The sequence below is a fragment of the Alternaria burnsii genome, assembly GCF_013036055.1.
Source record: "Alternaria burnsii strain CBS107.38 chromosome Unknown 731, whole genome shotgun sequence".
Classification (NCBI taxonomy): domain Eukaryota; kingdom Fungi; phylum Ascomycota; class Dothideomycetes; order Pleosporales; family Pleosporaceae; genus Alternaria; species Alternaria burnsii.
Genome location: NW_024066115.1, coordinates 905979 through 932481, shown reverse-complemented (window position 1 = coordinate 932481; position 26503 = coordinate 905979). Strand labels below are relative to the sequence as shown.

At 51.3% G+C, this 26503-nt stretch overlaps 8 protein-coding genes across 8 annotated transcripts; 4 read left to right on the top strand and 4 right to left on the bottom strand.

The window, feature by feature from the left end:
- Positions 1–1008: 1008 nt before the first annotated feature.
- Positions 1009–2547, bottom strand: GT037_006969 (fad nad-binding domain-containing protein; the record flags this gene model as incomplete). Its single annotated transcript, XM_038932016.1, has 2 exons — positions 1009–1775; positions 1872–2547. The coding sequence occupies 2 exons, from the start codon at positions 2545–2547 to the stop codon at positions 1009–1011; spliced, it is 1443 nt and encodes a 480-aa protein (XP_038785488.1).
- Positions 2548–4312: 1765 nt separating this feature from the next.
- Positions 4313–8900, top strand: GT037_006968 (signal sequence binding protein; the record flags this gene model as incomplete). Its single annotated transcript, XM_038932015.1, has 4 exons — positions 4313–4759; positions 4809–4999; positions 5047–8226; positions 8279–8900. The coding sequence occupies 4 exons, from the start codon at positions 4313–4315 to the stop codon at positions 8898–8900; spliced, it is 4440 nt and encodes a 1479-aa protein (XP_038785487.1).
- A 2699-nt stretch (positions 8901–11599) lies between these two features.
- On the top strand, positions 11600–13012 carry GT037_006967 (oryzin precursor; the record flags this gene model as incomplete). Its single annotated transcript, XM_038932014.1, has 1 exon — positions 11600–13012. The coding sequence occupies one exon, from the start codon at positions 11600–11602 to the stop codon at positions 13010–13012; it is 1413 nt and encodes a 470-aa protein (XP_038785486.1).
- Positions 13013–14647: 1635 nt separating this feature from the next.
- GT037_006966 (uncharacterized protein) lies at positions 14648–17008 on the top strand (the record flags this gene model as incomplete). Its single annotated transcript, XM_038932013.1, has 6 exons — positions 14648–14691; positions 14758–14858; positions 14914–15721; positions 15779–16043; positions 16096–16517; positions 16573–17008. 6 exons carry the CDS (start codon positions 14648–14650, stop codon positions 17006–17008), a joined length of 2076 nt encoding a protein of 691 aa, XP_038785485.1.
- Positions 17009–17094: 86 nt separating this feature from the next.
- GT037_006965 (uncharacterized protein) lies at positions 17095–18295 on the bottom strand (the record flags this gene model as incomplete). The annotated part of the gene is made up of 2 exons (XM_038932012.1): positions 17095–17619; positions 18146–18295. Coding segments are annotated over 2 exons (675 nt in total), but the record flags the coding sequence as incomplete, so codon positions are not given.
- A 622-nt stretch (positions 18296–18917) lies between these two features.
- On the bottom strand, positions 18918–21182 carry GT037_006964 (succinate dehydrogenase flavoprotein mitochondrial precursor; the record flags this gene model as incomplete). Its single annotated transcript, XM_038932011.1, has 4 exons — positions 18918–20361; positions 20413–20577; positions 20635–20927; positions 21141–21182. The coding sequence occupies 4 exons, from the start codon at positions 21180–21182 to the stop codon at positions 18918–18920; spliced, it is 1944 nt and encodes a 647-aa protein (XP_038785483.1).
- A 1021-nt stretch (positions 21183–22203) lies between these two features.
- Positions 22204–23544, bottom strand: GT037_006963 (60s ribosomal protein l3; the record flags this gene model as incomplete). The annotated part of the gene is made up of 4 exons (XM_038932010.1): positions 22204–22459; positions 22509–23182; positions 23235–23391; positions 23453–23544. The coding sequence occupies 4 exons, from the start codon at positions 23542–23544 to the stop codon at positions 22204–22206; spliced, it is 1179 nt and encodes a 392-aa protein (XP_038785482.1).
- A 532-nt stretch (positions 23545–24076) lies between these two features.
- GT037_006962 (protein phosphatase 2a regulatory subunit pr55) lies at positions 24077–25870 on the top strand (the record flags this gene model as incomplete). Its single annotated transcript, XM_038932009.1, has 6 exons — positions 24077–24120; positions 24230–24270; positions 24348–24445; positions 24501–25152; positions 25202–25797; positions 25847–25870. The coding sequence occupies 6 exons, from the start codon at positions 24077–24079 to the stop codon at positions 25868–25870; spliced, it is 1455 nt and encodes a 484-aa protein (XP_038785481.1).
- Between the last annotated feature and the right edge of the window lie 633 nt (positions 25871–26503).

The following is a 26503-nucleotide window of genomic DNA, read 5'->3' as shown; positions in this document are numbered from 1 at the left end:
CTCACGGTCCACAACTTCCTTAGACCAAGCCATCAGATTTTGATTTATATCCTGACCTTCGCTATCCAAAGACAATGCGGCATTTTCAGGTACTGACGATTTTGCGGGCGATTTGCTCTGGTCAGGTCAACTTCTACTCTTCGATGCGTGAGAGGTCAGCGCGGGGACAGAGAAGAACAGGCCGAGGTCGACGTAGGCGAATATATTCCGGCTGAACTAAATACGCCTATGATGGGGTTGGTTTTAGACATGGGATATACACAAAGGAATAGGTAAGGAGAAGCCCGGGGCGGTGGGGACGGCGACGCAGGAATCCGATAAAGTTCGGTACTCCCCAATCACCCATCAAGGGACCAAACCCCAGCCAGCTTCCTCTTCTTCTCTATACTTCCTCGATCTCGCCCGCTTCATTCGCAGGGCCGATTCATTTGCTCATGGATCATTCACTCGGCTTGCGCTGCGACATCGTCAGTCCCATTGCACAGTACATGCTGGTACACGCGTGCTGGGCATATCTAAGTAGACTTGGACTCAAAAGACCATAATTGCATTCGAAGCTGCAGAAAACAGTCGTTACCTTGACCCAATCTAATTGTTCACCAGAAGCCGCAGAACAGATAGGTCCACTGGGTTTCCAATTGCACCTGCTATTGTACGATTAGTTGGGTATGATGACGCAATAGTAGACAAAGGCAAAGCTCTGGTATCCAACGCATATAATAGCTCGTGCTGTTGCTGATAATCTCGACGAGGGCCACTACAGCAGGTCATCTCTGTTGAACTGTCTTCTTGTGTACTATGGAAGCGGAGCATGTTATAAAGAGGATTCATTATGACGGCAGCACCACGTATGTACCACTTTGTCGTATTCACAAGGCTAGCCTAGCTCAGATGCATTGAGTACCTCTCATTATCTGAGCCTTGACGTGCGCCTGACTAATGACTACCTAGTCATCTATGGCAACTCAGGCCATGAGAGTTGCGCTGCGTGTGCGCCAACGATCGGAACTAGCTTCCGTCCGTCAAATCTCCTAACATTCTCTCAAGGACGGTGTCAGTAAAAGCCCAGACAGTTGAGCTGTATTGAGCTCCCCAAGCATATCCAGTATACCACATGTCATTATATCCTTGCAAATCATACAAGTCTTGCACGAATCCTGCTCGCAGCTGCTCAGCTGATTGCGGCCACGAAGGTCGGCTATGGTCTGAAAGAGCCTTGAATTCCGCATCGCAGTTTGAGGGGACAGTTCCTGCATTTTGAACATCTTTGACACTTTTCAAGACTAGCCTGGTAAATTCGTCTTTGGTCACTGTGTAGTTGGCACCGAATATGACGCGGAAAAGACCTTGGCCTGGAGGTCCTGTTGAGTCCAAGCGCAGACTGTATGGCCAGTCCTTGATCGCAAGCTGATCAGCTGGTGCCGCTGCTGAAGGCAGGTATGTGATCGAGTAATTCTCTGGTAGACAAGACGCCTCTAAAACTGCTACGAATTCGGCTCCTGTGATCCACTTCGAGAAAGTAGCAGTTTCCTTTTCGTCAGGATGGAAAGGAGCTAGATTGTCCAGGCTTGGCCCTGCAGTGTATAGAACGCGACGTGCTTTGATAACGTAATTTGTATCTCCTTGTTTGACTGAAAGCTCCACTCCGTTTGCAGTTCGTATCGCATGCTGCACAGTGCTCGACAATAGTACATCCGGTTTAAGAAGTTCGAGTGCACGTTCATAGAGAACACCGTTGTTGTCAATCGGTTTGAACAGGGTGCCGCTCAGGAAGTCTAGGCTCAGTAAATTAGTACATTTACAGTAAGAGATACCAGGAAGCACGTAGAACACAAGGTCCTATCGTAGCCGAGCCTGCTGAGATGACTGACCATTCGTAAGCGACGCTCCAAAAGCCTGTAAGATATTGAAAGTCAAAAGGTCACGAACACCACCATACCCCACGCCGGATATCGTCACTATGCGTGGAACGGCAGCCTCCAGCTTATTGAGTTTGGCAAAGTCACCGAAGGGCGTGAGTAGATCTGCAGGGATGTCCACTGGGGACGGGAAGTCCCAGTAACCGGGCTCCAGGATTTCTCTGTATTTTGTCGTGATAGAGAGCCATCGCTGAAATGCTTCATTGGTCGCATTCGCACTTGGAGCACTGTAGTCCTCCAGTATCTTACCAGTTTCGACGTCGACATTCAGAGCAGTCAGTCTCTGGTTAGTAGGGATTGCCGTGGGGATTCCAAAGCGAGCGAAGAAATCTTTGGCTGGCCCGTATGGTAGGTAGCTTTGAACTCCGAAGTTGATTGAAATGTTGGTCTTGGGAATGTGGTAGGTACTAGTATGACCTCCCAGGTTTGGCCTGGGTTCGACGAGCACCATGCTCGTGTTTAAGTCTTCGCGAAGTCGAACTGCAGCATAAGTGCCTGATGCACCTCCGCCGATGATTGCAACATCTCTGACCAGTTCGATAGATCCTGGAGTATTGCTCTCCTCAGCAGCCGTTAGGATGACACACACATAAAGAGAGTGTGCTAGGATGTTGAACAGTCGAGGCATCATGATTTTGAAATGATAGGAGAACCACACAAAGCTCGCCTGGGCTTCTTAAATACTGTCCGACGGATCAATAACCGACGTCTCAGAGTCATCGGGATTGTTAATAGGCAGTTGCATAACACGAGCTTCTAGGATGACCAGGGCAAAACGAGCATTGGATGAGCAATATGCGAATGCTGACAATCTGAAGGCTTGGCGCAGCGGAGGAGCCCCCAATAATCGCTCTTTTCTGCAAGATGTATTGGCATGCAGTTTAGAGACCTCCCCAAAGAAGCGTCTGTTTGGCTGTGTGTTGTTTAAGAATGAACAAAATTTGCCCATCCTTCCAAGGTTACCATGAGCCATGCAGCAACTACGGACTCCTTGTTTCCACAAGAGAAGATAACGACTCTGGTGAAAGGAGCCATCATATACTCCGTACTACTCCCTGACCATGAATGAGCTAATCCGCTTACCTCGGCAGTCTTGACACATACCTATGCAAGAGGCGGTGCCCTCTGAACAACATTTCCGCAGGTCTTCATCAAATGTGGGGTTTGGCAATACGCAAAGTCAGATTATCGACTAGGATGAGAGGCCACAGGAAGGGATGAGCGGTGGAAGCAACCTGATGCGCGGTAGCGAGATCAATCGCTAGAGCAATTCAACCGCGGAGAAACATCGACAGAACAAGTAACAGTATATCTGTGCACTGCTTGTGATATCAAAGCCAATGACACAAGACGTAAGGCGACCGTAACATGACGTGGAGTGGTGAGAACAACTATAGCAGCGGCTTTGGGATTGCGAGATCCGCGAGCGGCCCTTCTTGGCACATCAGAATACGGTAGGCGGGGCTGGAGAACGCGTAAAGGGACGAAATACGCGGCATCCTGAACAACACGTTAACTCGACACGCGTCGCCAAATAGCACCTCAAATGAGGTACGTCTGCATCCGATATGCACAAAAGATGTCTCGGTACATGATCAAGATTGCTGCATGAGTCTTGTTGGATATGTTACTCCATGACGTGCTTATCCATGTATCTGTATCGCCATTACAGCCACGTTTGAGGCACCAACTTTGGTAATCACCACGACTGCGACCCTGAAGCAGATAGCAGTCGTCCAGTTTCTTTGCGGGGGCGCCGGTCCCGATACATGATACGAATACGCTTATGTCGACCCCGTTGAATTGAATCTGGCTGATTTTGAGATGCATTCGGCTACGACGATAACATCTTCACACTTGAGGGATTCAGCACGAACTGTACAAGATGGGGGCTGCAGCAGTGTGGATGCTGTAAAGCAAAGCCTGGGTGTAAATAGGATTAGCAACTTTGTAGAAGAGATGAGTTTAAGAGTGAAAGTGTCAGTCGCGTGCTGCGGCCGGCAATAACCATCTCAGGTGCAGGAGCGACAGGGATGTTGGGTGCGGCCAGAAGCCGCGGACGTCCGCCCATTCGTCACCACGCGCGGGAGGCTGCGAGCTGTATCTGTCCAGTTTGGCTACCCATCATCGCGCAACTGAGCCTCATAACCTAGAATCTCCTGTACAGCTCTTAGATTGTGCTAGCTCGCTCCTTGGATCTTTATACGCGTCGGGCTCAACGCTTGCGCTCCGTTCACACCTACGCCACCGCGGCGCATCGACTGTTTCAGATCGCCAAGCGTCATTGGGGCTGCATAGCTTCGAGGCTGTGATTCTCCAACAGCCAGCTGTTCTTTCAACTGTGCGCATACCTCAGACCTCACCACACACGTTTTCCATCGCCTCTATGCATGATGAAATACCTTAAGGGCCTCCTGCTGCCCGCCCTGCTGGCACTAGCATCGGCCGCCGCCGCCAAGAAAGAAGAGCCGCTCGTTGAGACGACGGCTTTCAAGAACGACATCGTCAACATCCTGTACTTTGACGATTCCGGAGTCGCCTTACTGCAAGAACTCGAGACGGGAAGCATCTGGCGGTCACACGATGCTGGCAAGGGCTGGAAGCAATTACAAGACCTACACGGGCTGGGCATAATCAAGAGTCCATATGACAACAAGGTCGCATTGGTCTTGGGCGAAAAGAAGCATTGGGTCACGTACGACCAGGGCGAGAACTGGGACAGTTTCGAGACGGAGCTTCCGCCGTCGCCCCAAGTACCCGTGAACTGGCACGCCCAGGACAGCAAGAAGATCCTGATTCACGAGATTGAGAACTGCTTTACTGCGCCATGTCTCGGACGGGTATGTTCCGTATGTCTTGCTTGTGAGCCCAGCGGCTAATCTAGGCTAGACCTACTACACGACTGATGGCTTCAAGTCAAAGCCCAAGATCCTCATCGAAGACCGCCGAATGTGCCAGTGGGCAAAGGGCGCCGAACGCTTCCTCCAAGGCCAGGACAAGCACGATGACCGCATATTGTGCATCACCAGAGGCAAATACTCGGACAGGTCAAAGGACTTTAGGCTCCTGATTTCTGACAAGTGAGTGGCAACCGATTACAACTATGGGTAGCAGCTAACCGACGCAGTTACTTCAAAGATGAAGAGGAGCCCGTCATGTCATCTGGACGTACCGTTCAGGGTATGGCCAACATGGCCGCTGTCAAAGGCTATATCGTCGCCGCCGCCAAAGCCGACCACTCCAACGAACTCGCCCTCTACGTAACCCAAGATACCGAGACATGGCATCATGCTCAGTTCGGCGATCACAAAATTGAGGAAGACGCATACACTATCCTCGAGTCGACCAACTACAGCATACAAGTCGATGTCATGACCTCCAAGTACGTGGACATGGGCAACCTCTACACGAGTAACTCGAACGGCACCCACTTCACCAAGAACATGGAGCATACAAATCGCAACGAAGGTGGATACGTCGATTTCGAGAAGATCGCAAACATCCAGGGTGTGGTTCTGGTAAATACTGTTGACAACTGGAAACAGGTAGAAAAATCGGGTCAGGGCAAGAAACTAAAATCGCGAATCAGCTTTGATGACGGCAGATCTTTCGAAAAGCTCACGATTAAGGGCAAGAAAGACGCAGAATTGCATCTACATTCGGTGACTAACCTGCACAACAGCGGGAGGGTCTTTTCAAGCCCCGCACCAGGTATCGTCATGGGTGTCGGAAACACTGGAGATTACCTGGGCAAATACACCGACGGCGATCTCTATGTCTCTGATGACGCCGGTCTCACATGGGAACTGGCGCTTGAAGATGCGCACAAGTACGAAATTGGCGACCAGGGTTCTATTTTGGTAGCCGTATTCGACGAGGGCGACACCGACGAGATCAGGTATTCGTTCAAGCATGGGCGGAAAGATACATGGAAGAAGATAAAGCTTGACTACAAGATCCGCGCACGCGAACTCACAACCCTACCTGACTCGACGAGCTTGAAGTTTATGCTCTACGCATCTAAGAAGAAGGACGGCGGTGGCCGAGAACATGTTATCATCCACCTGGACTTCACTGATATGCTGAAGAAGTGTGGCGACAGCGATTTTGATGACGAATGGTCTGTGCGTAAAGATGCAGACGGTGACCCAAGCTGCGTCATGGGTCACAAACAGCTGTTCCGCCGGCGAAAGTGGGATGCCGAATGCTTTGTTGAAGAGGTCTTCAAAGACCCGACACCAAACTTCAAGCCATGTGATTGCGACGAATTCAGAGACTACGAATGCGATTTCGGATTTACACCTACTGGAGAAGGCAAGGAGAAGAAGTGCGAACCTAACGACTCCTTCAAATTACCCCAAGGCGCTTGCGAGGGTGACGCAAAGACATACAAAGGCAGCTCCGGTTGGAGAAAGATACCTGGTGACCAATGCAAAGGCGAGACCGAAAGAGACAAGCAAGTCGAGCGTGAATGCGGAGACGCTGAGAGACCGCCACCAAAGAGTGACAAGATTACGAGCGAAATCACCAGGTTCAAGGGAGGTGAATTCTTGGAGCAGTACTATCTCGAGGGCAATACCCAGAGCGATGACGACAAAGACGAAACAGTTGTCATGCTGACCGATGAGCGAACGGCCTACATCACTCATGACCATGGAAAGAAATGGAAAAAGGCTGTGGATGATGAGGTTGTTCGAATCTACCCTCACCAATACGATAACAACAGAGTTTACTTCTTGACTGCCGGCAAGAAATTTTATTACTCCACAGACCGCGGACGTCGCGATAGCATCCGCTCTCACGAGGCACCCGTTATGCCCAATAAAGAAAGGCTCTCGATTATGCAATTCCATCCAAAGGAGGAAAGCTGGATCATCTGGATGGGCGGAAAGCACTGCGACAAAGCTGGCGATAAAGACTGTCATACTGTAGCCTATGTCTCACAGAAGAACGGTGAAGACGAAAGCTGGGAGCCGCTCGTACCGTACGTCAAAAAGTGCGCATTTGTTTGGCGCGAAGCTGGTCGAAGCATCAAGGAGGAGCAGATCTTCTGCGAACAGCACACAAACGAGGAAATGGGCGCTCCCCTTGAACTCATTTCCAGTGAGGACTGGTTCAAGAAGAAGGATGTCAAGTTCAAATCTGTCGTGGAATTTGCGACAATGTCTGAGTTTATCGTTGTCGCGACCAAAGCTGATGATGGGACTCTCCATCTGGATGCGAGTCTTGACGCCAACATTTTCGCCGAGGCCAAGTTCCCACCCAAGTTCTTTGACGTTCACCAGACAGCCTACACTGTTCTGGACAGCTCCACACACGCGGTCTTCCTTCATGTTACAGTCAATCCAACACGGGATCAGGAGTATGGTTCCATCATCAAGAGTAACAGCAATGGTACATCTTACGTCATGAGCCTGGCCGCTGTGAACCGAAATATGGAAGGCTACGTCGACTTCGAGAAGATGCAAGGTCTTGAGGGAGTCGCTGTCGCCAATGTTATCGTCAACGTCGATGAGGTCAACAAGGGATCCAAGAAGAAGAAGCAGAGTCGCATCACGCATAACGACGGCGCTGAATGGGAACCCCTCCAGGCGCCTGAGAAGGACTCGGAAGGCAAGGCATACGAATGTGATGTTTCCGACAAGTACAAGTGCGGTCTGCATATTCATGGATATACAGAACGTGCTGATCCTCGGGAGATGTACTCCTCTCCGACAGCAGTAGGGATGATGCTTGCTGTTGGAAATGTTGGCTCAGAGCTATCTACCTTTGGTGAGGCCAATACCTTCATGACGACCGACGCAGGTATTACCTGGACCGAGATCAAGAAGGGTACCTACGCCTGGGAGTTTGGCGACCAAGGCTCCGTCATTGTCATCGTCCGCCGTGGAGAAGACACTGACCACGTCTACTACTCTCTCGACAACGGCTCAAAGTGGAACCTCTACCAATTCTCCGACCATAAGATACGCGTTGAAGCAATCACTACCGTGCCTAGTGACACTTCTCTAAACTTCCTCCTCTGGGGTAAAGACAGCAAAGAACTTGTTGCTGTCAACCTTGACTTCTCCGGTCTACCAGAATTCAGCAAAAAATGTGAGCTCAATGAGAATGATCCTACCAGCGGTGATTACGACCTCTGGGTTCCACAGCACCCGCTTCAGAAAGAAGAGCCTCAGTGTCTATTCGGTCACGTAGCACAATACCACCGCAAGAAGAGAGATGCCAAGTGCAAAAACGGTCAGCGCATCGATCAAATGCACGACATCGCACGAAACTGCTCCTGCACCAGGCGAGACTTTGAATGGTAAGACCTGGTTTTATACTTTTGCCCAGCGGCACATGCTAACAATCAGTAGTGCATACAACTATGAGCGCGACGCAAGTGGTGATTGCAAGCCTGTGGCCGGTCTCACACTGCCTGATGCGTCTGCCGTGTGCAAAGACAAGAACGTAAAAGAGTACTACACCGACGTCCGATTCCGCAGGATCCCTCTCTCCACCTGCGAGGGCGGTCGGGAACTTGACAAAACGGGTGTCCCACAGCCTTGCCCCGGCTTCGAAGAGGACTTTCAGAAAAAACATGGCATCGGAGGCTTCTCCCTATTCTTGGCTATCGTCCTTCCCTTTGCTGCGGCAGGCGGTGTCGGATACTATGTGTGGAAGCACTGGGACGGCAAATTTGGTCGCATTCGCTTGGGTGACGGAAGCGGAAGTGGCGCATTCGACTCGGATGCGCCATGGGTCAAATGGCCCATCGCTGCTGTATCGGGCCTCGTGGCCGTCATCAGTGCACTGCCTCTACTCGTAGGCAGCGTTTATAGATGGGCTGCTGGCAGAATGGGTGGTGGAGGTGGCTATGGGGGTTACGGCAGGACGTATACTTCTAGAAGCAGTTTTGCGCGCGGCAGGGGAGATTACGCGGTTGTGGATCCTGACGAAGGGGAACTGCTGGGCGATGACAGCGATGAGGAGGTATGAAGATCTTTATCATTGGATGGCTAAGATGAATATGGGATATCTGGCATTGGTCATGGTTATGACAGGTTGGTAAGTGTGAAATGGGTGATGCAGGGTCTGATGGTATGAAATTTGTACATTCTTTGTAACAATCAAGTTGTTTGATGATTATGTAGGAATGGGTGATGGCCTCTTTTCTTTGGCATGCCTTCACAGGGTCTGGCTACTTTTTGCTCCAGCCAGGTCACATCTCGAGTATGGGATGTGCAGATGTAGCAGCACAGGCGGAGCTAGATGCTGTGCCGTGCTTGGACGATATAGTCAGATGGACTCCCGGGTGGCTGAAAGCTTGTCGCATCTGTCAAAAGTGCTGTGCGTCATGACACTAAATCTAGTGTGAATCGCGTAGAATTTTGTACCCTGACGGTTGAGTTGACAGAGAAGCGGCAAGTGCTTTGACGTAAAGATTACTGGACCTGCCTTGGCAGAACCCACCGACTCGTGTTTCTACTCCACGATGGGAGAATTTTATATTGCTACTAAGCTGGACATGTCCACTCAATACCTTTATCGCTGGCTGAGGTAAATTGAATTCCGCAGATCTCCATCTAGTAGCGATACAAACTTTGCCATGCCTGTCGAAGCGAAGGATTAGTAGTGTGGTTTCACGTGCCGCGTCTAACCCCATCTTGAGTGGCCATGATTCGAGGGCCCAAGCCACGATGCGGCGCAGATTGATTGAGGGTCTTCGTCCTGCGACCAGGATGTCTAAACTAATCTCCTGGGTTTTGTGGAGGTGAGGCGCAGCTTGTTGTTGGATGGTCCAAAAGTAGGCCATTGTTGATCAAACAATGTCGTCTTGTTTGTTTCCGACAGCTTTATGCCTTTGCCTTTTGACAGATGAGACTGTTCATCGCACGGGTTATGATTGTTTATGCCGCGGTTGTTGCTGTTCGGGCTGAGATGATGTTATAATTGGGGTGGTGTTTCTTATGCGAGCTATATTCCGAATTGGCCAGTCTCGAAACACAGGGCCTGGGGTGGTACGAGTCGAGCACGAAACGTTGGGGAACTGGACGCTGAGTCCATGACACTACAGCAACAACAATGGCTGTGTGAGAGAGGTGTTGCTAATGCTTGGGGTGTATGGCTGTCAGGTCAATGGGGCTGCACCGTAGTTATGCACCCCAGAAACAGCACAATATGCAGAATGAGGATGAACCCGTTCCCCATTACCTGGGTATGTAGTGCCATGAGTTCGTACGAGTCCCCTTAATAAACATTGAAACACCCCGTTCGGTTTTGTGGCTCTGGGTGTTTAGTTTGGGGATATTGGACGGCTTGACACATTGCGGAGAGGGCCCGTTGTGTCAAACGGTAGCACTCGGCGGTGGCGACTGGATGGAGAGAGGGAAAGCCGTTGCAGTGCCGTGTGGCTCAGGCCCTCACAGGCTCATAGGACGCACCAGCTCGATTGACGGTAGTGCATGATCTTTTGACACGCAATTGCACCCCTTGGCCGTGCGGACGGTTGTCTGGATTTTCTTGCGTTGAGTGCTGGTTCATGCATGCTGTGGGGATTGGCCATGGGCGCTTGACTGGTTTGGGTCGTGACGCAGGCCCACGTTGTTTCAGAAGGGGACAGCCAATCAGGGCAGGCACGGCTAAGGCTGGCTCTTTCCCTCTGTGTTGGCCGTCAATGGCCCACACGTCGGTCAGGGCGAGTGTCTGCATTGAATTTCCGCCTCTCCAGATGGAGCAGCTCGACAGGCGCGATGCTGCAAGTGTACCATCAGAAGCGACGTGGTGCGTCCAAATAGGTGAATACCGGCTGGGTAGGCATTGGCCAGTCGTCGCCCTAGCACCAACAATCTCCCGAGGCGCCCCAATCGTGCGTCGAGGGTCCCTAGAGCCCGCTCTCGCTTGCACTACCCCTGGTCAGCGACCTGATGCAGGCCGTCAGGCTTGGCTACCGGCGCGCAACAGTGAATTGGGCCTGGTATTCTCTCGGGAACAAGCCCACCGCCAAGCCGTTTCACATGCGGACGCTTCTTCGCTGAGCTTGGTGACTATGGCCTGGACACTTGCGACGCGAGTACATGAGGTCGTCTCGTCCGCCTGGGCACCTTCTCATCACTCCTTCCCAACGGTCTTGGTCCTTCTGTCTTCCTGCAACCCCACACTCTCTCTTTCCATTCATTTAGAGTGCTCTGTCTCTCTCTTCATCACTCGCTCTTTTCTACACTCACTCACTTTGCTTACTTTCGTCACCCGCACTTTCTTCTTCTTCTCGCGTGCTGGCACGTCTTGGCCGATACGCCTTCCTCCTCAGACCAGACTTGCCTGATACACGGTTCCGTCGCACCTTCGTTGCCTGCACGTTGATGTAAGTCTCCAAGCTTTTTTTCCACTCTGAGGCTGCCACACATTGTGTGCCTGCACTACCCTAGTCACTCATCCTTCTCGACCCCACACAGCGCCATTATGGTCTGTTTGTATGCCTGTCTCAATAGCCGTAGCTCTAATCGCTATATAAAAGCGACGTAGACTGTCGCTAGTCTGTGGCTTCACGCGCCGTTTGTTCACAGCAGGGCTGTCACTGACTTGCGTCCGTATAGCGTTCCTTCTACATTCATTCTCAGTGACTACCAAACTCACTACAGTTTCGCTTCTACGCCTCCAACAACTTCTTGCCGGACCGGATCCTCCCCGTAATCAACATGAAGTCTTTCTTCGCTATCGCTGCCGGTTTCTTGGCCGCTGGCTCTTCAGTGCTCGCAGCTCCTACAACTGGTTCTGAGGGCTTCATTAACAAATACGCCCTCCCAGCAAATCACTCCCTTGAGACCAAGGAGTACATCATTACCTGGTGGCGCAACGACACAGACCACAGGAAGATCGAAAACTACCTAGACAATCTATCGCTCAAGTCGGGAGATGTGCTCAAGGCCGAATCCTCACCGGGTGTAAACCCTCAGTGGGCCGTTGTCGAGATGTGCGACGACCACGCCAAAATCTTCAAGGAGCTGGCCGAAATCAACGTTGTAGAAGAGAAGGCCGATGTCAAGTCTTTTGCACAGCAGCAGGGCGCTCCCTGGGGTCTGCAACGAGTCTCGAGCGCAGCCGGCGCTACTGGATCCCCACAAGGCCAGGACTTCGTTTACTCTTTCGACGATTCAGCCCTCGGTGCCGGTGTTGACATCTACGTTATCGACACTGGTGTGCGAACCACCCACGCTGTCTTCACTGGACGCGCTACTCAAGGTTTCACTGCTACTGGCTCCTTTGTTGATGGTGATGGTCACGGCACCCACGTTGCTGGTACTGCTGGTGGCGCAAAGTTCGGTGTCGCCCAGGGTGCCAACATTATCGAAGTCAAGGTACTTGGAGATGACGGATCTGGTGCGTCTTCCGACACCATCAAGGGTATGGACTGGGTTATCGCCAACCATAACAAGCGCAAGACACAACCAGGCTTCGTCGGTTCCATCATGAGCATGTCTTGGGGTCTTCAGGGTACCGCCAACTCAGTCGACGAGATCATTGCCGGTGCTTCAGAGGCTGGCATCCATATTTCAGTCGCTGCTGGTAACGATGGTATCGATGCTTGTGGTAGCACTCCCGCTCACCTCGGTGGCAAGAACTCCGATGTCGTCACTGTCGGTTCCATTAACATCGACAACGAGATCTCATCTTTCTCCAACATTGGCCAGTGTGTTGACATCTACGCCCCTGGTGAGCAAATCTTGAGCTCCTGGAGCACTGGCGACGCTGTCATCAACTTCCTTTCGGGTACATCCATGGCCTGCCCTCACGTCACTGGCGTGATGGCCACCCTCATGACTCAAGACGTTGCTGGTCTTGGTCAAAACCCTGCTGCCCTCAAGGCTAAGCTCCTTGCAACTGCCCGCCAGGGCGATGTCAAGGGCAACACTGGTGGAAGCGCAAACTTGCTCCTTAGCAACGGTGTTGACGGAGCTGTCAAGCGTCTCACCAAGAACTACGTCCTACCAGATCACAGCGGCTTGAACGGTAGCCCAGCTGCTCGTGCTGCTGCTGCTGTCATGACCAAGGATATCACCCTCGACAAGCGTTTCCAGCTTCATTCCCGTGAGGCCAAACTCCGATTCTAGAGAGAGCATCACATGAGTGCATAGCAATTGCATGATACCCCTCATTGTTGGTACCTCTTCCGAAAAGTTTCCACGGCATTTCTGTCTCATCTTTGGGCTCTTATAGCCGCCCTATAATAATTCAATGTATCTGCATCAGCATGGACTGGTCTCCTTTTCGTCATCAAGTGGGTTGTGTGAGTCGGAACTTAATTTCGCTGTCAATACTTTTTATCCATTGCATTGACCGGCTGGGGTGGAAAAGGACATGGGAGGGAAATGTATACGTACGATACGATCCTTACACGGACAGTTATATGCGTAGCCAAGCCAGTCGGCATTCTAGTCGTGTACTACTTAGAGTCAATCAAGTCATTGTACATATCATTCACTGCTTGTACCATTTCCTTTCTACATTCTACATCCAAGCCGTACTTCTGTATAGGACAACTATCTCGCCAAAACTTGGTGCGATTGTATCTCATCCTTCACCCGGCAATGAAACGCGAACAAAGGCATCACAAGGCGAACAGTTGAATGCCTAGAAGACAACGGCCCCACAGTCGCCTGAATCGTATATGCACCGCCACCCCTGCCAAGCTGGTAGAAGATGTTGCAGGTAAGTTACTCGTCTGCCTTCCATATATCCGCGATGCTGGACGTTGATCATACGGCAAATTCTGATAGTGCCTTGGCCAAGTCAGTGCGGCAATGGTAAATGCAAGCGATGCGGGTCAGTCAATGCTGGGATTTATTACCTTGTGGTCGATCAAAATGGTCACGTGCAGATATATATACGCTTTCAATGCACTATGCTAAGGCTATTATTTTCTAGAAGACGGCCAGGGATCTTTCCAGAAGAAGAAGTGTGATGTTGGGTTGCGCTTTGGAAACGAACGTACATCGTCGGCCCTGGAATGGCTTAGCGCGGAACAGGTCCCAGGCGCCTCCAGTGCGACCTGGGCAGGTACACGTCTAACTTCACACCTACCAGTGTCTTTGACAACTTCACAATGCTAAGCGCTGCATTGAAGTGTATCTGCATCTTCTCTCAGTGATGGAAGTTCTTGCCTTTCAGCTGGCCACGCCACGTCACTTTCATCATCGTCTGATGGCGTCCGTGAATCACGCTTCACGCACTCGACTTCGGTAGCTTACTGCGCGCTTTGAAGTCACGACCAGACCTTCTTCTAAATGAATCCGTCTCCACCAATGCTCTCAGTTCCAGAGATGATAGAGTATTCAAGCGCCTTCAACAACTTTATGCTACTAGATCCGTTTATCTACACGTACGCGCCGCCACCGCGCTTGCGGTCACTTAAGCGCTGACCATACCCAAAGCTCGCACGTTATGGATCCACTGCACGCTTTGGGCACTACAAACCTCCCAAGAGATACTCGTTTCGGTATAATGGTCATCAAAAATTATCTCGACGCGCCAGGAATGCTGCTCGTCGTTTCTTGGTTTTTTATTATTCGCCGCATCGCTTGCCAAGCATCGTAGAGTCACTGTGCCACCCTCAGATTGAACATTAGGATGGATACGCGGCTTCCCATGATAGATCAATATGTCACTAAAGGATAGCAACGTCTCGCTATATATTTTGTTGGAGGTACGCCGACTATCAATCATATTAGTTGTTGAATGTTGCAACAATGTCTCTTGAGTTGAATTCGAAATATGTAAAGACAGGTGCATGGTAAGAGGCTAATGCTGGATTCTTCATATTCTTCGCAATGTGTTGCTAATATGCTGCTTTTGATAGGACGAACGTGGATGGAGGGCCAGTTCTGGGAAGGACTATCACGACTGATACGCAAACAGGCAATCTTGTCGTTGCCATGCTAGCTGTGTTGTCAACTCTAGGTAATATTGACGAGCATCAGTCGTCGGGAGAGAGAAAAGTGACTAATTAAGATAGGAACTGCGCATCTTTGGCATCTGATCGCGTTTGCGATTCATCAAATCCGCGCCAACGGTCGTCCAGCGGATGCCATGTTCAAGCAACAGCAGGCACTGCTGCGTACGCTTCCAACACCCAGCTCAGTTGTCGCCGAAGCGCTAAAACTATGGTGGGCCTGGAGGAAGAACACAGATCGACCCCTCTTACGTTCCATGGTATTGGTACTTGTCGCAATGCTCTTCACGGCGGTCACAGTCGCGGCGTCCGTCTTCTCATCCTTTGTCGTCGACAGTGGCTCCATCGAAGTGCTAGTCAACTCGCCGCTATGCGGAAGAATCAACGGGACTGGAACTGCCTGGAGGACTTACATCACCACTTTAATCGCGAATGCTCCTGTCTACGCCGGAGCGTGCTACCGCAATGGTTCACTCCCCGCCCTCTGCAACGATGCCTTCACGAATGTAAACATACCACTTACAGTCGGAAGCACGCCCTGTCCGTTCAATGAAACCATGTGCGGTACCAAAAACGCCGTTACTGTCGATTCAGGCCTTGTAGATGTCGGTAAGATGTTCGGACTAAACCTGGCTGCCAAAGATCGTGTAATGTTTCGGAAGAAAATTTCCTGTACCGTTTTACCTAGTGAAGGGTCTTACGAAGTCTTCGACTTAGAACTGATACCCAGTCTGGTACCTGCGGATCGTTTCATCTTTCCTGGCGAACAGATTCTGGCCTTGTTGTACGGACCAACAGATCGGACGAGAATAGAGAGCTACATAGGATACCTCCTTGTGTCTAACATCACTGGTAATCCAACCATTCCGCTGTAAGTCAAAGGTTGTTGCGTACAATGGATTGTGCTGTAACTGATCTCTTCCTCTAGTGGCTCGGTATGGTACAGATCGCCGGTCAACAGGGTGCCGCAAGGGTGGTTTCCTCTGGAAAGCTTCTTCCCTCTTCAAATGAACGATGGGCCAGATGGAGATTTGATTTTGAAACCTTTCATGCAAAATCGCCTTATGTTTGCCACGCCAACTAATGACCCGCTGTATTCTTCACACAAGAATATTTCTTCGTGGGATCTGGGTCAAGAGGTCACAAATTATGCGTCTGACGACCCTGTGAAAGGGGTTGCATGTACCCAGCATGTGAGTTGGAACATTCAGTCTTGCACGAGAACAAACACTAATATGTCCAAAGTTCCAATACTGTCACGCTAGAGACGGTCAGGACGATTACTGCACACCGTTCCAAGGTCTACCCTATCATGAGATGAACAAGACCCATTTTCCAGATTCCAGTAGCATGCAGCAAGCAGTACTACAGCTTCTTATTATGTCAAGCTGGCTACACACTACTGCAAGGGTGCAGACCAATCAAGCCTCGGACTTAGAGGGTCGGTCTACCTACATGATTCCGTCCATGCCCGACGACTTCTGGAAACGGGAGGTTTTAGGTTGGGAACAGGAGGTCTGGGCTGCGATGCAGATGGCCGTTTCTCAATACGCGATTGGGCCTAAAGCGAGCGATCCATTTGCAGATGCGTATGTTATTGCGCCGCAGACTGAGGGCGAGAAAGCGCTTTGTGGAGCGCAGAAGATGAAAAAGTCTGGTGGATTCGTGTGAGTGTTCTCATATGCTCCTGGACATCCCAGGACTTTTACTAATCTATACCAGCAACATCAACATCTTCGGCCTCTCCTTCGTCATCACTTTTTCCATCCTCGTCGCAATCGTCGACATCACGCTTCTAAAATTCCTCGTCTACCTCACTCGCTTCCGCCGTGCACTCGGCCCCCGTATCGCTCGCTGGACACAAGATGGAGTATGGCAGCTCCAGCGTCGAGCCTACGAAGGCGAAGGCCACCGCAACTGGACCGATTTAGAGAGTGAAATTCCGCTCATGGAGAAGGGGCATAAACTCAAGGATCTGCCGATTATGTGGCGACCTGGCAAGAGCCCGATGGTAAAGCAGCCGTCTTCATTCGCTTCAACAGATTCTATGGTATCTCAGCAGTTGTCGATAAGTGAGCTAGCGGCGGAAGACGTGGTAGACAGCGCACCGGTTATTACCGAGCAGCGGAGGAGCTGGTTCAGCTTTGTGCGACGTTAGCCCTCGTGTTTTTGTCTGTAGACGAGCAAGAACTGTGCATGTACCAATTCCAGGTTTGCTAATCTTGTTATACTCTTTCAAATCATTCAAAGACACTTCTTGTTTCCTTGAACAGTGTTTTTCAAATTCAAAAGCTTTCTCCACACTATTTTTCTGAGAGCCGCCTCTAAGTCTTCCTCAGGCAACCCTGACTTCTCGTTCCAAAGCCCATGAGGCCTCAGATCGACTAATCCGAGCTTGCCCATGGCGATACCTCTAGTCAAATCCATGGTGCCAGCAAAATCACCCGATTGGACTCTTCTCTTGCCGTTGGCAAGGAGGTCTTCGGATCTAACGTGCACAACATTCCACTTCTTTCCATCAGCCTTCTCGATGATGTCAAGTATCTCGCGCTGAGTGTGGTGGAAGGGCGAAACAAAGACGTACTGATTCTTCGTCTCGTCAGCGTGATCAAGAGAGGCCTTAATGGCTCCGGCGATCGTTCCCATCGTAGTGGAGGCCCAGGCGCTAACTCCATCATCGGTCAAAGTTGCAGTCTTGTTCGGAAGGTCGAAGCCGAAAAAGCCGTTTCCTCTACCCCATTCGAAGAATCCGCCTGTAATCAGGGCCGTCTATGATATTTGGATCTCTTTTGTTCGAAGGTATTCAACGGGAGCTTTCTTATATGGGGTGGTATACGGCTGGAGCTCAAGCATCCTGAGATCCCTGGTATAGGGACCATATTCGCTTGGGAAAAACCTCTTGACACCAGTTGCGAGGGCGGCGTCTACAAAGATCTGTTGATCTCCAGCTGCATGACCGCCCACATTGCTGATCACAGCATCTTGCCCTTCCATGGCAGCCTTGACCTCCGCTATCGCTCTCTTCGCTTTATGTAAATCACCCTCTCTCTCTCTCTTTCCTTTGTTAAGGCCGCGTCACCGGCTCTGACACCCCGTCCTGTGGCTGTGGCCCAAAGAATGTAAACAGACTTTAAGCTTCAACCGGCGGAAGTTTGAATCCAGACATGTATAGATACTAGAGTAGGGTTTACAGGGTCAGTGTTGCAGCGCTTTACATACTCTGGCTTGCCCCGCCCGAATACCCCATGGGAGGTTTCAAATAGGGCGTCAAATCACAATCAATCAATCAATCAACCTTGACCTCCGCAAAGTCTTTGTAGTCTGCTTTGAAAACCTTCACACCGTCCCGCAATGTTGCAGTAGACTCTCTGCGACTAAGAACGCTCACTTCATAAGCTGAATCCAGGAATTCGTTCAATATTGGGACACCCAAAGCGCCTCCCGCCTAACACATACAACAGTCAGTACTCTATTTGTGCTATGTGTTTGTGGAACAGTGTCTGTGTTTTTAGATTGAGTAAAGCACTTACGCCAATGATCAACATCATCTTGTATGAATCCATTGATGCAAGATTAAAATTTGTGGAGATGAAGATGGGAAAACTTTTTCGGCGGGAGCTCGTTTCTTTTTGCAGAGAATTGTCTCTCACTAAGCACCGACATGCCATAGTCATGCCTTGATGGGTTGATGATGTTCTCCCTAATGGCCTCTATAGATGAGGTTGATATTGGCATTGGAATGTTGGTTAAACATTGATGTGCTAAGCGGAACAGTTCGCGCTTACTAAGTCAATAAACCACGGCTCTCCACAACAGTCTATGGTAGGGCAATGGTATATCCAACATGCAAGGACGACTACTCAATACCGGGTGCAGCATTCAGTAGCACTGCACCATTCAACAAAGGTTCCCGATTTGAACACAATATAGCGATCAAACTTGGGAGGTTCGATTCTCAATCCAGAACGATTTATGCTCTCAAACATGCTAAAACATGCAATCCGTCATCCGAAGTACATAGAATACAAAACACATCTCTCGCTTTCCTTTCTAACCCAGCCAATCCTCTAGTACGTACGCTTGAACGGCGGTACAGCCTTGCACTCAGCCTCGTCCAAAGTAGTACCAACGACCTTCCTGTAGCCTAATTGGGTCTCACCGTGGGGCTTCTTCTGCCACGACAGTGTGTGCTTCATCCATTGCTCATCATCACGGTCGGGGAAATCCTCACGGGCGTGGGCACCTCGTGACTCCTTACGGTTGGCGGCGGATTCGGCAGTTTGAACGGCGCAGGTGAGGAGGTTGCGAAGCTCAAGGGTCTCAACAAGATCCGAGTTCCAGATCATGCTGCGGTCCTTGATACCAACGTTGGCGAACTCAGCGTCGACGTCGTGGATCTTCTTGACACCCTCATCGAGCGACTCTTGAGTTCGGAAGACGGCAACGTCGGTCTGCATGACCTTCTGCATCTGGAGGCGGACTTCGGCAGTCGACTTGGGGCCATCAGATGTGCGGATCTGGTCGAGAACGGAGATGGAATCAGCACCAGCATCAGCGGAGACGGGATCAGCCTTTTGGCCAGGGCTGAAGTTATCGCGGATAGTGTGGGAAACAGCACGACCGAAGACGATAAGATCGAGGAGAGAGTTGGCACCAAGACGGTTGGCTCCGTGGACGGAGACGGAGGCAGCTTCACCACAAGCGAACAGACCTGGGACGACCTGGTCATTACCTTGGGCATCCTGAGTGATGACCTCACCAGTGTACTTGGTAGGAATACCACCCATGTTGTAGTGGACCGTGGGGAGAACAGGGATGGGCTGCTTGGTGACATCGACACCAGCGAAGATAGCGGCAGTCTCAGAAATACCAGGCAGACGCTCATGAAGAACCTCGGCGGGCAGATGGCTGAGCTGGAGGTAGATATGGTCCTTCTCAGGACCGACACCACGGCCTTCACGGATTTCCAGGGTCATCGATCGCGATACAACATCGCGGGACGCAAGATCCTTGGCAGTTGGCGCGTAACGCTCCATGAACCGTTCACCCTCAGAGTTGAGGAGGTAACCACCCTCTCCACGGGATCCCTCAGTGATCAAGCAGCCAGCACCGTAGATACCAGTGGGGTGGAATTGGACGAACTCCAGATCCTGGTTGGGAAGACCCGCGCGAGCAACCATAGCCATACCGTCACCAGTGCAGGTGTGGGCAGATGTGCAGCTGAAGTAGGCACGTCCGTAACCACCAGTGGCCAATACAGTGTTCTTGGCAATGAATCGGTGGATGGTTCCGTCTTCCTGGTTGTATGCGACAACACCCTTGCAGACGCCGTCCTCCATGATTAGATCCGTGGCGAAGAACTCGATGAAGTACTTGGTGTTGTGTCGTAGCGATTGTCCGTAGAGAGTGTGGAGGAGAGCGTGGCCGGTACGGTCAGCGGCAGCACAGCATCGGTATGCTTGACCACCCTTTCCGTACTTCTGGGACTGTCCACCGAAAGCACGCTGGTAGCTGTAGTGCGTTAGTATGTTCTATAAAATTCAGGCGAGGGGTTCTTTGTACATCTTGCCGTCGTCTGTTCGCGAAAATGGGCAACCATAGTTCTCGAGTTCGATAACAGATTGAGGCGCTTCTCTTGTCATGTAGTGAATGGCGTCCTGGTCGCCAAGCCAGTCGGATCCCTTGACTGTGTCGTACATATGCCATCGCCAGTCGTCCTCATGCATGCTACACATGTTCGTCAGCTTCTGGAACTTCTACTAGACACCCATCGTCTCTACATACTTTCCAAGCGCGGCATTAATTCCACCCTGTGCGGCTACTGTATGCGACCGTGTGGGGAAAAGCTTAGATATACAGGCGGTGTTGAAACCAGCTTCAGCGAGACCGAACGCGGCGCGAAGACCAGCTCCTCCAGCACCAACAACAATGGCATCGTATTCGTGGTCGATGACGGGGTATTTACTGGAAATGAAACCCGACGCTTCCTTTGCCCTCAGGTTCTCAGTAGCGAAAATGCGTTGCGCTGGCCGGGTTGAAGAGAAAGCTCGTGTGGTTGGGCGGAAGCTCCTCGCGAGCTATGAGGCGAATGTTAGCCATTGAACCAAGAGAGAATCGCAGGAGAATATGAACGATTCAAGGGCATTGTCTGCTACTGCAAGCGTGTCGTGTTGACGTGCGACAATCTGCCAAAGCCATGTGGGATGTGGCACACGCCTCGGTGCGGCGGATGCCGAGTTTATCGACCGTCGACCGCGAACGTGTGGCATGGAAAGCGTGCAGAAACTCACCTGGCTTGCAAGCTGCGTACGACGCATCCTGAGACAACTCATATTGGCGGTAGCCGAAGAGCGGAGAGTATACGGGAGTGCGAAAGGTCCTTGTGGATTCGAAGTTGGAGGTCAATGATGGCAGTTGCGACCGACGGCGTTACTTACAAACTAAAATCGGAGGGCGCTAATTGGATCGGTAGGCCTCGGCTGCATTGCCTCTCAAGTACCTGCCATTCATTCCGGCTTTTCTTCTTGATGAACGCGATGCACGTTTGCCTCCATCCCAGGGTCACGCAGTCCATATAGGCTATTAACATACATGCCCTGAGTTTGCGTGTACGCCTTGCTGCACAATATGTCCACGACCACAGACAGAATCCTGCCAACGATTCTCAGCCACACAAGACAGCTGTTTGCTCGATACCGCCAACTTTGGACACTCAAAGCCATGTTGGTACTTGAGAGACACATGACAACTGCTGTCACTTGGGCTGACTCATGCGACTTGTCTGGCCAACAATTGTTGCCGCTGGCGCTCCAGATATGGAGCCTAATTCGTCGTCGTCATAGACCTTCTCACACGATCACACGGCCCTTCCCCAGCCATTTGTACTAGGGAATCTTCTCCGCAAGTTGCGTATTCAAATACAAGGGTTCCTACTAATATTAGTATGCATTCGGTCCCTGTTATTTAGTAAAGCCTCGACTGGACACTACATTTATGCAAGAGTTGATTTCCACGAGAATACCAATTCTAATGATTCACTTCTGCTTTGTACTGTGCGCCGTCAGGTTGCGAGTTTGAACCATCTGCCCGTGTTCCGCTCACCCACGCCCTACACCAAACGTACTACTAGCTACGCGAAACCAGCCCCCACAGAGACATCACGGAAACCGATTTTGCAGCTGCTGATGCAAAACACGATCATGTACATCACAACACGAGAAACGCAGTTTGAATTGGGGAATCGTTGAATTTTTTGTTCAATCGCTCATGACTGGCATCCATGTTGTAGACCTATCCCGTGCGCCCAAGCCCATGAGAAGAAAGCATGCACTCCGTAGCACCACCTCAAGACTTCTAAGACGAAGTCTGGAGGTCCTTCTTGAGGACACCCTCGTATTGCCTCTTCTCTGCCGGTGTCTGGTAAGCACCGTGACCGAACTTGGAAGAGGTGTCGATCCACTTGAGCTCGACCTTCTCCAGCGCCCTCCTGCTGGTGTGGGTGAACATGGACTTGCGCAGGGTCATGACGCGCTTCTTGACACCAGGGCAGTTACCCTTGAGGAGAACGAAGTCGTTCTTGACCTCACCGTAGCGGACGAAGCCACCCATGCTGGTACATGTTAGTAGTGATCGGCGTTTGGAAGGACAGAATAACTTACGGTGTGATGCGCTTCTTGGAGACATCGAAGTCAGTTGAGGCGTTACCCTCGTCGTCAGCCTTACCGATACGGTAGATCTTGTGGTTGACAGAGGTACGGTGGTGGTAACCCATCTGACCAGCACGGGCAACAGTCCATTGGACGTGGGCAGGATGCCAGGCACCGATACAGGCGACCTTACGGAGACCCTTGTGTGTCTTACGCGGGAGCTTCTTGGTGCCCCAACGGGAGGTGACACCGTTGTATCCGTGACCCTTGGTGACGGCGATAACGTCGATCATCTCGTTGTCCTCGAAGATGGAGCTGATCTCAATTGGCTTCTCGAACAGACCGTGACCGTAGGAGACCTTGTCGGCAATGCTGCCACCGTTGACCTGGATCTCCATAAGGTGGGCCTTCTTCTGCTTGAGAGGGGTCTTGTGGATCTGGGTGTGGGCGAGAACGCGGACGACGGTGCAGTACTTCTTCATGCGCTCGAGCTCGCGGGTGATGGAGGCACCGCTCTCCTCAGAGTGCTTCTTGGCGTACTTGGTGAAGGCCTTCTTCTTGCTCTTGTACCAGTTGCGGTAGAATCGGCGCTTGACCTCGTCGCTCAAGTGCTCGGCCCAGACGGTGGTGAGCGAGCGAAGACCGCGGGGGGTCTCGATGTAGCCGACAAGACCGACAGCGATCATCTGCGGTCGTGTTAGTGGTGCACCAAAACTGGTTGGGGTCGGCTGTGCGTACAGGAGGAGTCTCGATGACTGTGCAGGCCTCGACAATCTCCTTCTTGTGCAACTTCGCACCAGGACGGTCAAGGTCGCGGACGATTGTGGTCATACCGGCCTTGTAGCCCATGGCGGCCGTCAGGTGAACGGGCTTCTTGGGGTCATCCTTAGGGAAGCTGGCAATTGCAGTGAGCAGGCTGTCGGACGGCGCTGGGCGGCGGTGCCATGGAAATTTACCTCTTCACCTTACCCCGGTGACGGGCAGCGCGCTTTCGCGGCAAGAATGCCAGAGACCCGTGGCGGGGAGCTTCGAACTTCCTGTGGGACATGGCGAGTTCGATGTGCTATGGTTAGTAGTGTCGAAGTTGTCAGAAGTTCGGACTGACAGCGAAAACGAATATTCGTTGTGGGAGCCGAGCAGATGGGCGCTAAACTGCGTTGGGGCAGGCGCGCGGTCGTGCCAAGGCCGGACGTGGAAGGCGCGCCTCCCCCACTAAGCAGTGAATCGAGGTATCAACTAACACGCTTTGTCTCTGTACCTGCGCTGTTGCTCCCTGCATCGTCGCCCGCCCTCGTCACTCTGCCGCCGAGTCGATCCTACCGGAGCTCAACAACAAGCCCAACCCACCGCTGACCCCGCTATCGGCCACTCGACCAGCAGACACCGCTCCCACTACATCATTCCCCATCGATCACCCATCCACCACCCTCGACGTTGGCGGCGCTATCTCACCACGGCCCTACTACCAGCTCGACAGATCGCTTACTGAATACATATACACCATTCTTTAACCAGCATATCGGAGCAATAGCTACCCTTGATCGCACGCCGCTGCTGCTCCACAATCCTTGTCTAGAATCATGGTAGAAGCCGAAGGCAACCCCACGACGTGGAAGTTCACACAGTACGTACCTCTCTGCACGCTACCTATCGCTGTCAGCTTTGCCGGCTTGCCTGTCCCCGTGCCTGCTAGTTTGCTCAGACCGCTCTGGAAACGCCACTGACTTGACCAGATGCTTCGGCGACAAAGGCGATGTTGAAGATATAACCGAAGGTACGTACCCATTTCTTACCGCCCCGTCCTCTGTACATTCGTTAATACCTGCATGCAATTGCTGACAGCGAGCGCAGCCGACATCATCTCAACCGTCGAGTTCGACCAGACGGGCAATTACCTCGCAACTGGTGACAAGGGTGGCCGTGTGGTCCTGTTCGAGAGGAACGAGACGGTATGCTCCTCCTCTACTAGAAGCCTTCACCGTCGGAAAGACTAACATTATGCAGAAAAAAACCTGCGAGTACAAGTTCCACACCGAGTTCCAATCGCACGAGCCTGAGTTCGATTACCTGAAGTCTCTCGAGATCGAAGAGAAGATCAATAAGATCAAGTGGTGCCGCCGGCAAAACGCCTCACACTACCTGCTCTCCACAAATGACAAGACAATCAAGCTATGGAAGGTATTTGAGAAGTCGCTAAAAGTGGTGGCGGAGAACAACCTGTCGCATGAGTTGACACCTGGAGGTGGGGTTGCTGGTGGAGGCGGTCCCGTCAGGAACCCGAACGCACAGTTCCGCAGCGCCACCGACCTGAAGCTTCCACGGCTCACACACCACGACACAGTTGTTGCTGCAGTACCACGAAAGACGTATGCGAACGCACACGCCTACCACATCAACAGCATATCGGTCAACAGCGATGGAGAGACATTCATTAGTAGCGACGATTTGCGAATTAACCTCTGGAACCTCAACATCCAAGACCAGAGCTTCAACATTGTCGATATCAAGCCGGCCAATATGGAAGAGCTTACAGAGGTCATCACGGCTGCGGAATTCCATCCGATTAGCTGCAATTGGTTCATGTACGCAAGTTCCAAGGGCACAATCAAGCTGGCCGACATGCGCGAGAGTGCATTGTGCGACCAGCATGCGAAGCGTAAGTCGTCGACTGCTTGCCCGGAAGCAATGCTAACCTCTGCCCTAAGAATTCGAACAGGAAGAAGACCCATCTTCGCGATCCTTCTTCTCCGAGATCATCTCATCCATCTCTGACGTACGGTTTTCGCATGACGGGCGATACATCTTGTCACGCGACTATTTGACAGTCAAGATCTGGGATGTCAACATGGAGAAGTCCCCAGTCAAGACGATTCCTATTCACGAGCATCTCCGACCAAGGCTCTGCGACACCTACGAAAACGACAGCATCTTCGACAAATTCGAGGTCGTTTTCTCTGGAGATGCGAAAAACGTCATGACTGGCAGTTACAACAACAACTTCATGATATACCCGTCTGACAACGACAAAGATACCGAGGTAGTATTACAGGCAGATAAGTCTGCCTTCAAAGCCAAGAAGGTTGGAATTCCAACCCCCATGAACTCGTCGACAAGCCCGACAGGTAGCAACACAAGTAAGAAGGGTGGTTCGAGAGCCGGCAGCCCCGCTGCTGGTGCAGTTGGACAAGGGCAACGTATGAGGAAGGAAACAGACGCAGACCAGATCGACTTCAACAAGAAGATCTTACACATGAGCTGGCATCCATTCGAAGACAGCATCGCTATCGCGGCAACAAACAACGTAAGCATATCTGTCCTCCTAAACTGATGACCATACTGACAATCTGCAGCTTTTCGTCTTCTCCGCATTGTAAGGGCAGTCTTGATTCACGAATATCGCCAGAGGATACATGTAAACCGGAGCATTAGCCTGTTAGGTTCTTGGTCATCTTTACCCTTCCATCTTCCTTTCAATGTTGGCAGCAGCCTGCCAGGCGGCGCTAGGATGATAGAACAGGAGCATTCTTGGCGAATTGGCGTGAGAATGCTGATGAGGGACGTCGCAACGTGGTCAACGACCGGACAGCTGCAGATCAGTGTAGATTGCAACACCACTATAATGACTCTGAGTGGTGCAGAGAAAGAATAAAAGAAACTATAAATAATGAGTGTTGGTCTCACATTGCATGAGACAGCCCTCGAAGTGCTGGGCCAAAGCTGACAATACATGACAAGCATACTAACAATGCGTACATGCATCTCTCCGCAGCATGAGCGGGAAATTTCTCTTAATCAAATCAATTGACTTGTTCCATCAGATGCGTGAAGGTTGTGAAATTCAAGCTTTGTTCTAGAAATTTGCTTGATTCGGCAAGACCCAAGGTTGATCCCGTTAGCGTCCGTGGTGAGGCTCTTGACATCCCAGACTTCCACGTTGCGTCTCACAGCTTCAAGTCTTCCTCTGCAACGTTCACAAAATCGCAAGCTATGATAACCACATAGAAAGA